The 12,463-nt window shown below is 37.7% G+C and overlaps 1 protein-coding gene across 5 annotated transcripts in view; it reads left to right on the forward strand.

The window, feature by feature from the left end:
• Positions 1 to 9,386, forward strand: part of LOC101797418 (guanine nucleotide-binding protein G(t) subunit alpha-3) — a 77,542-nt gene extending 68,156 nt beyond the window's left edge. For all 5 annotated transcript variants that reach the window (XM_072028538.1, XM_072028429.1, XM_027459794.3 and 2 more), the window contains 4 exons: positions 413 to 541; positions 4,872 to 5,001; positions 5,208 to 5,361; positions 6,766 to 9,386. In XM_072028538.1, the coding sequence (XP_071884639.1) occupies positions 413 to 541; positions 4,872 to 5,001; positions 5,208 to 5,361; positions 6,766 to 6,956 (604 nt within the window). In that variant the 3' untranslated portion in view covers positions 6,957 to 9,386. The remainder of the gene's footprint in view (positions 1 to 412; positions 542 to 4,871; positions 5,002 to 5,207; positions 5,362 to 6,765) is intronic.
• The last annotated feature ends 3,077 nt before the right edge of the window (positions 9,387 to 12,463 follow it).

Raw genomic sequence — 12,463 nt, forward strand, 5'->3', positions numbered from 1 at the left:
GGAAGGAAGGAAGGAAGGAAGGAAGGAAGGAAGGAAGGAAGGAAGGAAGGAAGGAAGGAAGGAAGGAAGGAGGGAAGGAAGGAAGGAAGGAAGGAAGGAGGGAAGGAAGGAGTTGGACTTGATGATCCTTAAGGGTCCCTTCCAACTCAGGATATTCTATGATTCTATGATTCTAAGGAAGGAAGGAAGGAAGGAAGGAAGGAAGGAAGGAAGGAAGGAAGGAAGGAAGGAAGGAAGGAAGGAAGGAAGGAAATGATCTAGATTTTGGATCTAGATTATATAAACCCCAATTTTAAGTGTGTGATTTACAGAGAATATTTGAAAATGGCTCAATAGAAATGCATTAGTGACTACATCATGTTCAGCTAACCTTTTGAATTCATCAGTCAGAATTTCTTATTATTCTCTGTAGTTACCTGAATGATTTGGATAGGTTAGCAATGCCTGACTACATACCCAGTGAGCAAGACGTTTTGCACTCCCGAGTGAAAACAACTGGGATTATCGAGACTCAGTTTTCCTTCAAGGACTTGAACTTCAGGTAAGAAAGATGTATTTGACAAGTTTGTGTAGTTTTAGCTTTTTTAAGTATTTTCAATGGCATTGATCTATTATAATATTGCTAATCCTATTGCGATATTCCTGAATCCACTCTTATTTAATAATTTGTAAGAGGCAAAAAACAAGTCATTTTAGTATCAGTGCTCCAACTCTAGGTATATAATGGACTGTTATTAAGAGATCTCAGAATATCAGTTTCTAAAAGGACATTTTACATATGTAAGTGTCTAAAAAGCATGATTTGTATGCTGCCATTTGAATAATTGTTTGTGACATTTCTGAAATTTGCCTACTTAAATGTCCTTAACAGCATGCAAAACATTTGATGACTACTAATTTGTATGCACTGCACTCTCAACCTTTCACTTTCTTCCTTTGGGAACAGAAATAACTGCTGTTAACATTGGAATTTGTTAGTGTTGGGAAAAAAAAAAAAAAAGTGTCTCATTGTCTCATGGGAAATTATAGTATTAACATGCATGCCTTCATGCTCGTTTAAGATGAAAAGCAAAATGTTCAGAAAAAAGTATTGAAAATAATGTCTCTAAGAAATTTACCGAAAGTAATTGGCACTTTCATATACTCAAAATTTGGTTATGCTTGGTGAACAAACTGAAAACATAATTCTGCATTAAAATGTATTTGAATTAATTATGATCATTTCAGTGTTCAATGAGACCATTTTTCTCTGTTGATTGAATGCTATTTAATTCTTCATTTAAGGCTGCAGTACATGCAGTGCATATTGAGGAATGCAGTCTGGACAAAAAAAAAAAATAGAGATAGATTTAGGAAGCATTAAGATTACAATATTTTTCAGAGCTCTTACTTCTTCCTCATGTAGCAATTAAGTATCTCCCGAACTATTTACCCTAGCACACAGATGTTCTGATTCAACTGAGATTATATATACAAATAAGATTCTGAAGTAGATGCCCAACAAAGAAATTATCACCCCCCAAAATATTCTGATCACTCCTGAAAATTAGAGTAATAGAATCATAGAATATTCCCAGTTGGAAGAGACCTACAAGGATCATCAAGTTCAACTCCTGACTCCACACAGGAACATCCAAAAGTCAAACCCTATGTCTGATAGCACTGTCCAAACACATCTTGAACTCTGTCAGGCTTGGTGATATTACCCCTTCCCTGTTCCAGTGTCTGACCACCCTATCAGTAAAGAACCTTTTCCTAATTCAGCACATATCTACAAATGCTATAGTGCAATGCCATACACATACTGTTCTTTTTCTCTGACTAATATATTTCAGATAGCTTTGTACACTGGAAATCTGAGCACCTTTACATTTACAACCTTTTATTTATGAAAAAATAAAAACTAAGTCAGGATGGAGAAGGAAATTATCACAGTGCAAACACTCTCAGATATGAATGCAATCAGTTGTAATATTAAAATATTAGAGTTGTGTGTCTGAATGAAATGCAGCCTAACTGAAACTAAAGTTACCTGAGTGTCTGTAAACAGGAGAGGGGATCCTAAGGACATTGAAAAGACATACACACACAAAAGACTGTGTTTAGCCTCTCTGTTATGCATCACAGTAGTGTTCTGTGAGTAAATTCATTAGTGGTTTTAGGCAATTAAATAATATGAGGTAAAGTCACTACAAAACAGTCTGAGAGTTTTGAGCTGTTATAAGGATGCAAAGCAGCAATAAATCCATCTTAACCAGCCAGTTACTGCTACTTTGCATTGCCAGAGCAATGCAGAACAGCTGGGGGATCCTGATGACTCTGCGTTTACCTTGATAAGTACCATAGAAACATCTACAAAGAGAGGAACGCTTCCACATTCAGAGTGAGTTTTGGTTGATGTGCTTAAGTGAGGCTTGGGGTCACAAACCAAATGCAAATAAAAATAAATCATGAACAGATGCTTCATTTACTAAACACTCCTCCCTCTTCTAACTGAATGAGGAAGAAAAAAAAAAAAAGAAAAAACATAATTTGTAACTGTGAATTAAAAGTCTGAATATTCCAATACTGCTCCAGGGAAATTAATTGTAGTTCCACGGGCAACATGTCTTGTTATTTGCTATCTTCTTAGTCATGACTTTGCTGTTTTGACATAAACTGGTTTTCTTGTGCTCTTCAGTTTATTTCACTAATTGATTTTGATTTCTAAAGATGAGAACATGCTGGAATATATTTATTTATTTATTTATTTATTTATTTTTAAAGAAGTCTGGTCTCCATAGATCCTCTCCTGCATTGAAGAGCTAGTAAAGGTCTCACTGAAAATCAGGCAAACTTCATTTCAGCCTTCAGGTCTCCCTATATGTATCATTAGGACAAATGAATACAAAACTAGCCCCCTACTCATGTCTAGATTTCCCAAGAGTAGTGCTGGGAAAATACAGTTTTCAAGACTAACTTTGTATGTCTTTGCAAAAGAAAAAGATAATATTAGAAATACACTGATCACAGCATGACTTCAGCTTTGCATACACTGCTTCTGGGCTGACAAGAGAAGAGCTAAGCGAGGTAAGTTTAGTACAACAAAAACTACCCATAAGCATTGCTGGTCTTGATCTTGTCCTATTTTAACTTCCTTCTCATGAATAGTCACAGGGTCATATGTTAAAAGTGTGCAGGAAATTAATACAGATTCGTACAAATTATGTGTGTTTGTGAAACTGAAAGACAGACTACATTTTGAAGCTTTCTTTTTTTCCCATGTCTCTGATTTTGGAGGTATACACTGCAAATCAAGGAAGACACAAGTCAGGTGACTTTTGGGCACTAACCACAGCCAAAAGTCAAAATGCTTTTTTCATACTGACCTTGCTCTTCAGTAAGCCTGCTGAACTCAGGGAAGATATGCTTGGGAGAATGCCATTACTGTTAAGAAAATCTTGTTTCACAACAGCTTCTTGGTTTCATTTCTTCTAAGCAGGATGAAAAATGTTAAACAATGAACTGTTTCAGTCAACTTCATTGATGATGATGAAGAAAATAGGATCTATATATTGAAAAAATGATGTTTCAGTAATAAATTTTGCCCAGTTTACTACTGACTTGCTTTTCTCATATTGAATCCCAATATTTTCATTGCTAAAAAAAAAAAAAAAAAAAATTGTCTTTAATTTTCAGATGCTGCAAGAGATACATCCACAGTGTAAGACCAAACTCATTTTCTTAAAGGAAGGGAGAGTGCAAGCAAGGATTAGGTTTTAGAGTTTAAGTTCAACAAAATGCAGCACAGGGAAAAGTCATGCACACAAGGAAATAGAAACAATTGACTTCTAACATGTTCTTTTTCCTTCCTAATGCACTTGAAAAATGTTTATTTTGTACATTTTATGTCAAAAAAATAGGGAAGAGAAAGACCTATCTGTTATTGTTGTAAAACTGTAAATGGGAATTTTAAAACCTAGTCCTAAGAACAATGGTAATTTTGACAGAAGGTCCATCTGTGGTAGGCACTAAACTGTATTATACTGAAGGTCCAAACATGAGTTTGGACCTTCAGTATAATACAGTTGGCTTTGGATGCCTTGTAAAAAGTACATAAAAAGTTCATATGTCTTTACCTACAGGCAGTAATTTCTGCCACAAGCTGAAAGAAAATAATGTAGACAATGACTGCCCTTCATTTTCCTCTCTACATGTACAAATGAACAGATTTATGTCCCCCACGAATTACTGCTCAAACAGCAACTAAACGAGACAGACAGGGCAGAGACCCACACACAGAAACATGAGTTGCTAGTTATATAGCTAGTTAAATGATCAAATTACAAAAATCAATAGATGACTAAATACTACAATGAATATATACTAAATACTACACCAGCCACTCAAACACAAGTGGTGGATCAAATAGAATAGATCATATTGGACTGGCTTCCAAACATATGCCTTATGTGGTAAATGCATCATTTCACCACAAGCAATACTATAAAGTAACACAATTATGGTTGTGTGGAGCTTTTGTCAATGTTTCATGTATGAATTCTCTCTTCCAAAAATCACCTGCAGGACTAAGTCTTGCCCTCAGGTCATGTGAAGAGCTTGCTCAAAAAGAAGGGCCACCTGAAAATACTGAAAATATCTCCTTTATGCAGATATTTAAGCCTTTACGTTTCATTCTATGTTCACTATAAAGCTTTAAGTAATATATAGTTCTCCTTGACCTGATGGGTCAAGGAAATAGACCAATAACTGGAAAAGCTGGATGTTTTATTGTCATCCCTCTCTAGTTGCAGTCTGCACATTAACAGCATGACTACATCCTTATTAGTTAGTACTTTACATTGTACTTATGTTATTTTTTTTCTGCAAAGGATGTTTGATGTGGGTGGACAGCGATCAGAGAGAAAAAAGTGGATTCACTGCTTTGAGGGAGTTACTTGCATCATATTCTGTGCTGCGCTCAGTGCCTACGACATGGTTCTGGTGGAAGATAAAGAAGTGGTGAGTCAGAAGAAACAAACAATACTTTTTGCTGCTATGGTTGAATGTACTCTCTGATGGCATATCAGAATTATCCCTGTTCCCTGATAACCATTTAAAGGCTATTATGCTCTATGGGTTCCTGGCAGTAGAGAATATTACAGTAAAAATGACTATGGGGGATGAGATTTGTTGGTCTCTTATGTTCACCTTTTGCATCAAAACAGAACAGAATGCATGAAAGCCTTCAGCTGTTCAACAGCATCTGCAACCACAAGTGCTTTGCAACCACTTCCATTGTGCTGTTTCTAAACAAAAAAGACCTCTTTAAAGAGAAAATAACAAAAGTTCATCTGAATATCTGCTTTCCTGAATACAATGGTAAGGCTTTTATTTGTTTGTTTGTTTGTTGTTTCTATTTTTTTCCCAGAAGAAAATACATTTAGATGATTAGTGTAGGCCATACATTAAAGATTTTTATTCAGGTCACATATATATAACCATTTCAATGCCAAGCATCATGTTTAAGCATCTAGCCTTTCTCTCAAAAGACTAGAAAGGGATAGACATTGACAGAATTTGATTCATCTCACCTACTTATGATTCCTAGGTTGGGGACGGCTCTCTCTGGAGATGCTTATTACTCTCCACTGTAAGTAGAGGAATTTGAGACTAGAAGTTTCAGATGGATGAAGTCTGGTGTGATAAAACCAGCCCACGTTTCAGTAGGACAATTGGCTTATCACTCATATACACCATAACTTAATCCCGGTCTTTTTGTTCCCATTTTGAAAACTATTACCATGAAGAAAGTCTCTCTTTTTATGTGTCATAGTGGTATCTACTGGCAGCTGTTCCAAGCTGGTGCAAGAAAATATATGAAGATAGGCCAGAATATGCCCGATTAAAAACAAAAGCTATCTGTTATTTTAGGACTAACCGCATATATTTTTGATAGGGAGTGTATGAAATGAAACATATTTTAAGTTTCATTATTAGAAGGTAGGTTTTGTGTACTTCCTGACAACCAGCTCCTTCACTCCTTTTTGAAGAACACATCAAGACAGGGATCAAAAATTGTTCAGAACTTCAGTGGGATAATCAAATACTATGTGCTAGACTCTGTGGAGCAATACCGCTTTACCTTCAGAGACATATGGGAGCCAAAAGGGCCTCTAAGCAGCAGCCTGCCAGGTGTCCCATCCTTCTACTCTGAGTGCCAGTACCAGTGCACAACACTCTCCAACACTGTTGCTTTAACAAACTACTAACAAAAGGCAGAGAAGCTGTGTAAAGAAATTATAAATGAACATATAAGCATCTGATTTTTGCCCTTCTTTCTTCTTAATTTCTTTATCTCTTCATTTCTGTAATTCCCACCAATTTTGTCTATTATGTAGCTATTCCCTCAGAATTTATGGTCCCTATTTATGGTCCCTCCTTTTTTTTTTTTTTTTTTTTTTTTTTTTTTCCTTCCATTTCACTCATTTTCTGCTCTTTCTAAGGGCCTTAACAGTTTCACAGTGTCCTACCTACTTGTGAGCATTTCTCTTCAGAAATTAGTACTTTTCATTAGGAATAGAAATTTGAATTTGAATGGGCAGTTTAGATACAAACTTTCATATCTAATGCTTGAAAATAATCCCCACCTTCTGCCCCCCCCCCACCCCAAAAAAAAAAAAAGAAAAACAAGAAAGAAAAAAAAATGTTTCTTAGCAGCTATGAGGAAGTACATGAGTACAAGTTGTTACATGTCTTCTTGCCTCTTACTGTCATCTCCACTAGGACTAAATACATTTGAAGATGCTGGAAATTACATCAAGCAACAATTCCTAGACTTGAACATAAGGAAAGAAGACAAGGAGATATATTCTCACTTGACATGTGCCACAGACACCCAGAATGTCAAGTTTGTTTTTGATGCGGTCACAGACATAATAATCAAAGAAAATCTGAAAGACTGTGGGCTTTTTTAGCCATTCATTTCCTGACTTGTAGCCTGATTTCAGGTCTGTACCCTTTCTTCTGTACATCTGGCTTGCTGATAGAGAGAAAAATCAGTAGGGAAGAAACAATACCCTTCAGGTTTTCGTTAGCTGTCAATTGAAGCTTTGGGTATAGCATGAGTACTGCAAAACAATACAGACTTTCTATATGTCATAAAAAGACTGAAAAATATATGCCTTCTTCAGAGATGCTAGCCACTGATAAATTCTGCCGGAATCAAAGTGGAAATCCTATTTTACTCATGTATTTTACTCATTTTAAGGTAATCAGCACTTCTCAGAAAACTGGGGGAACCTCAGTATCTTATAACCCCTCTCTGTAGGGGGGTTAAAAGGATAATACAAAACAGAGATTAGATAATTGTCATATCTAAAGCCTTAAAAAAAGCTATACCATCAAAAAGTAGTATCAGTAGATAATTTCCATTCATTGCTCTTGTGTTTTCATGTTACATTGACAATAAAAAATGTCATTCCATAAGTTTAACAGAAGCAAACACACAGACTTTACTGTCACATGACAAAGAGCAGTGCAAATCTGAATGTCTAATTACACTGTTTTGATAGGAGAGTTGAGGGACACACATACATGTATAAAAACTGCACATATACAAAATTCATAAATGCTGCTCACCAGTTTAGAGAAAACAAAAATAAACAAACAAATAACAACAGCAATTAAAAAACCCACAGCAGTAGGATGGAGGCAGATGGTAGGTAAGTTTTTGGAATCACTGAGGGACAAAAAAATATTACAGTAACTGTCAGTCTTTGCATATTCTACAAAGGCAAGGTGAAACATTTTTAACAATTAGATATTTGACTTTTTTTTTATGATTATTAATTATCCTACTGCTGAACCTCTTTAGTACCCTGTGATTGCAGTAGTCATCTCCACCAGTGCACAGCATATGTGACCCCCCTGTACTTGAGGCAATAACATATTATTAGGAGTTTGGTGAAGAAATCCATTCTCTATGCAAAGAACTTGTTAATGAAGAACTGCTCCCATTACACTTGATTTACTGTGACTATAACAACAGAAAACATTTAGCTATGGTAAACAAAATGCAAGTTCTAAATATATTAAACTGAATTTTAAAATTTGGTCTTGCAGAAACATTCACTTTTGAAATCTGAGAAATGAATTTTTTTTTATTTTTTTTTTCAGTTTAGTTTTCATTAAATATATTTTGAACTCATTTTCATCATAATCTTGTTATGCTCTGGTTAATCTAATTATAAAAAACACTAGGACAGGCAACTTGGGCACTGAACAACAGAATCCTGCAAGCACTTGACTTAATCAAGGTTATCAGTCTGTGCAGGTCTCCCAGCACAACTTGGAACTTTGTGCTAAATGCTACAAACAGCACAAATCTGGAGGTAAAGCCCCACTGTGAAACCATGTAATGACAACAACACTGGAAATTGTAGCCCAGTGTCTCACTGAATTTTAAGACTTAAAAAACGTTGCTACTACCTCCTTGTTTGAACAGACTCCCAACATGACTAGTCTTTTTGTCACTGTCCATCTGGAAATCAGCTGTTTAAAAAACAAACACTTTTGATTCAGTGGCTTAGTCTTGACAGTAATGAGAATAATTTTGATGGTGTGAAGTCATGGAAGTCCCCAGGTGGATACCAGGGACTGGGACATGTAGTCTTAACTGAATCCCAACTGAAGAGCTAATAGTGGAAAAGTTTACTGCATTCTACCAAGAACGTATTTAGCAGTTGATAATAGAGGAAAGCAATTTATGTTGCTATTGGTAAAATTGTATGTGATCTATATGCAGATACGTAAGTAAAGAAAATGTGAAAAAATAGTGAGAGCTTAAGTCAAAAGTAACAGAAGGCATTATTAGGCCTTGGTTCATGGAGTAGCACCTTGACAAACACTTGCCAGACTAAAGGACTGTCTCTGACCACTTGATTTTGAAAATTGTGTACACAAAACCTTAGCTAGAGTTGTGCAGAGAGCTGAACCAACATGTTGGCTAAAACACAATTTGTACTGGTTAGATTTCTATTACTGCCTGATCTGTAATGCCCCACTTGATTAATTCCTAGTTTATATTGAAAATAATGGAATTCCAATGAAAAGTGTCTGGATTCATTTCCAGCAATATATCTCATTTAAAATGAATAATTTGAAGTGTGGTGGCATCAACATTAATTTCTGGACGTCTTTGTGGCATAGTAAAGTTCAAGATCTTTAAGAGACAAATTCATAAACAAACACATCTCTGAAACATTTTCTTCAAATACATGCCTTAGAATTCAGATGGACTTTACACTGTAGCTTGAAAGTTAATACATGTAAAAACTGTATTAGTAATAACTGTATCCTACGTCACAGTAGGCTGACCACTGGTAGAAATAAAATACTTAAACATACTGGTGTGAACTCTCTTTTTTTATATATAAATTATTGCTTATCGAGTTTCTGGAAAGTAAGTGACAGATGAGCACTGTACTTTGTGACCCTCCAAGAAAAATTACTGTGGGTAGTGTCACTATAATTCCTGTGCTGAAAGGGCTGGAGGACAGCATAGGGCACGCAGTGAGTGACTTGAGTGCCCCGTTCTGCAGAGAAATCCAGTGGCTGTTCAAATGCCATCATGCAAAAAATCTGATAGCAAAAATGCTGAGAAAAACCTGGAATCTGAATTCTGTGGATGGTGGGAGAGGCAGGCTTACACTATCACAACCCAGGGCCCCGCTGGTAGCAGGACTGCAAGTTTCCCTGCAGTGGAAACATAAGATGTGATCTTTCCCACAAATCCTTGTACACTTTGCCAACCAGCAACAGAGTTCTTTGAGGGAAAAAGACACAAAGACATGTCCCACCTTGCCCTGCCTCCCATGCAAATTCACGATTGTGTATATTTTACCTGAGGCTGATTTTAAGCCCAGCCAGCCACGGGCCCAAGGGTCTTCCATTGAAACCAGCATGTCCAGACGTGGCATAGCCAGGGAGCACTGGTAGCTGGGAACGCATACCCTGCTCCGTATGCTGGGGTCAGGCCAATAGAAGCAGGTGGCTAAATCCCCAATAATCACTTAATTCTCTCTTTTAAGGGGCATAATTTATGCTATTGACAACCACTGTGGCATATTGATTTGCAGTTCATCGAAGAGGCGGTGGCAACCGACACTGGGGGAACGCTGACTGTCACCCAGTCTAGACAAGCTCATCGGGGTGCCTGCATCTGCTCATAGGACACTTTAGACAAAACAAACAAACAAAACAAAACAACAACAACAACAGAGTTAAAGATGGATATTAACGATTATATCAGCTGAGCAAGCGGGGAGAGGCCGGAGCTGAGAGGAGGCAGCGCGGGGCCTGGGGCCTCCTTCAGCCGTGAGCGGCTCCACAGGGGGCCGCCAGGGGGAGCCATAGCACCGCTGCTCCAGCCCTGGTGCCTTGTAGGCCGAGAAGGCCCGGCCCGGCCCTTGCGGTGTCTGTAGCTCGTCCAGCACCGCTTTTTATTTCTTCCTGCAAACGCAGACAGAGCTCTAGTGCCTCAGGCAGTCAGGGGAAGGACAGAGAGAGGGAGTTCTGTGGGCTGGTGACAAAGTGTTCGTCTTTATTTTCATTTTTATGGGAAGGCTTGTGAACTAAAAGCCGCCCCAGAGGTGTGGCGGAGGAAGGGAGCATACATGGCATGTTTGAGTGTCACCGTTCTCACTGAGGTGCACTCCAGTTCACTGGTGTCCTCCGGTGTCCTCCGGGGCTGGGTCATTCCAGCAGAGAGCTGTGTCATTCACTGGTCAAGGCTGGCTCGTCCCGTAAGTGCCTAAGTCCATTAAGTATCTCCAAATTTACCTTGGAGTCACTGAGCATCTAAATTCAGGCACCAGCTTGTGGTTAGCAGGGCCAGATCTGCCATGAAAAATACTTAGCACTGATGCTTAACGTGGCTGTCAGCCCATGGGGGCCTGAACTCTGAACCCAGGGCAGACCAAAAAGTGAGATAGGAGGAGAGCTACAATAAACAGGCTGAGGAAATAGTTACCTACCATGTGTTTTTTGCATTTTAGCAGATTAGCAGTCAGATTATTCACATGGTGGCACCTCCATTTCTAGGCTCTTCCTAAACAAAAGATGTTTTAATCTACAACCACACCCCAAAAGGGGGGGGGAGTGCAAATTTGCAAATTGACCTTATTACAGGGCTATGAGGTATGACAGAGAGAAATTACCCTCCCATTTTTGTTGAAAATGGTTATTTTCACCAGAAAAACAAAGAAAAGAAATTCAACAAAAAGAAGAAATTTCAACAAAGAGAAGAAATTTTGGGGACCAGATATAATCACAAAACATGGCTTCCATGGAAAAAAAATATAGACAACGGGATCCAGAAGGTCATCCCTTTGAATTTTCACTTTCCATAGAAGACACTAAATAGAAAACAATATTCCAAAACCCCAAGCCTAACTTCAATTCTTTCCTTAGATAGAACTTGGGTGTGTGAGCCTGTACTTTCCAAAACCCTAGGTGAAACTCTGATCTTGGTCCTACCTCATTTCAAAATGTAATGGTGGGCATGAGACAGGAACCAACAAAGTGTTAAGAAAAAACAGTTTTGATAAAAATGACACAAATCCTCTTCCCTGCTCCAAGACACAGTAAGGACCTGGGATCCTCAGTCTGTACTTTCCCAAATTCTAGCCCTATTCCTAGTTTTAACTATCCTTGCTAGAAATCAGGTCCAGTCTTTGAGATGTGAATGACAGAAGGTAAAACAGCACTTTAAACTGCTATTAGCGCTTTTCATTCTCCTGAGTTATTGATACATTGAGAATTTAGATTTCTCAAAATTGTTCATGTCCAAAGTCTAATCCTATCTTCACTACTGTACATCTACTATCCTATCTTCAGTACTGTACGTTTCAGAGATGCAAAGATACTATCATTACTATCACTACATAGTGTTTTTTTTTTTTTAAAAAAAATGAGAACTGGATCCTTTGGAATCTCTTCTCCATCTTATTGTGCCCTATGTAGCCCCATGTATCTGTAAATAGTGTCGCTGTTGCTGATAACAAGCCACAGGTTTTGTATTAATTTAAAACAGTCCTGAGGGCTTGTTAGGTTTTGTCTGTACTAGTCTCAGCTAGCTTGGTACTTTGTTTCAGCTTGTTTATCTCTAACAATTGTTTAATGAGCAGGGGTCTCATCCCTTATCTGTTTTCATTTTGCTTAGCTTTATATAATTGGTGTAATACCTGTTGCTAAAAGTTTTTATATACATGTAAATAGGAATAGCAAGTAATTATACTGTGTAGAACGATTTATGACCCTAGATTAATGATGAAGCGTAAAGTAAAGCTGCAGAGTGATAAAAATGGCTGTAAAGGTTTGGGCATAGGATGATACCAGAGGCCCTTGGGCTATCATTAAATCACCATCAAAGGTACTGCAAACCTAGGATCTGGGCAAAAACAGTTTTAGGGATAAGAGAAAA

This window comes from Anas platyrhynchos, chromosome 1, assembly GCF_047663525.1.
Source record: "Anas platyrhynchos isolate ZD024472 breed Pekin duck chromosome 1, IASCAAS_PekinDuck_T2T, whole genome shotgun sequence".
NCBI lineage: Eukaryota > Metazoa > Chordata > Aves > Anseriformes > Anatidae > Anas > Anas platyrhynchos.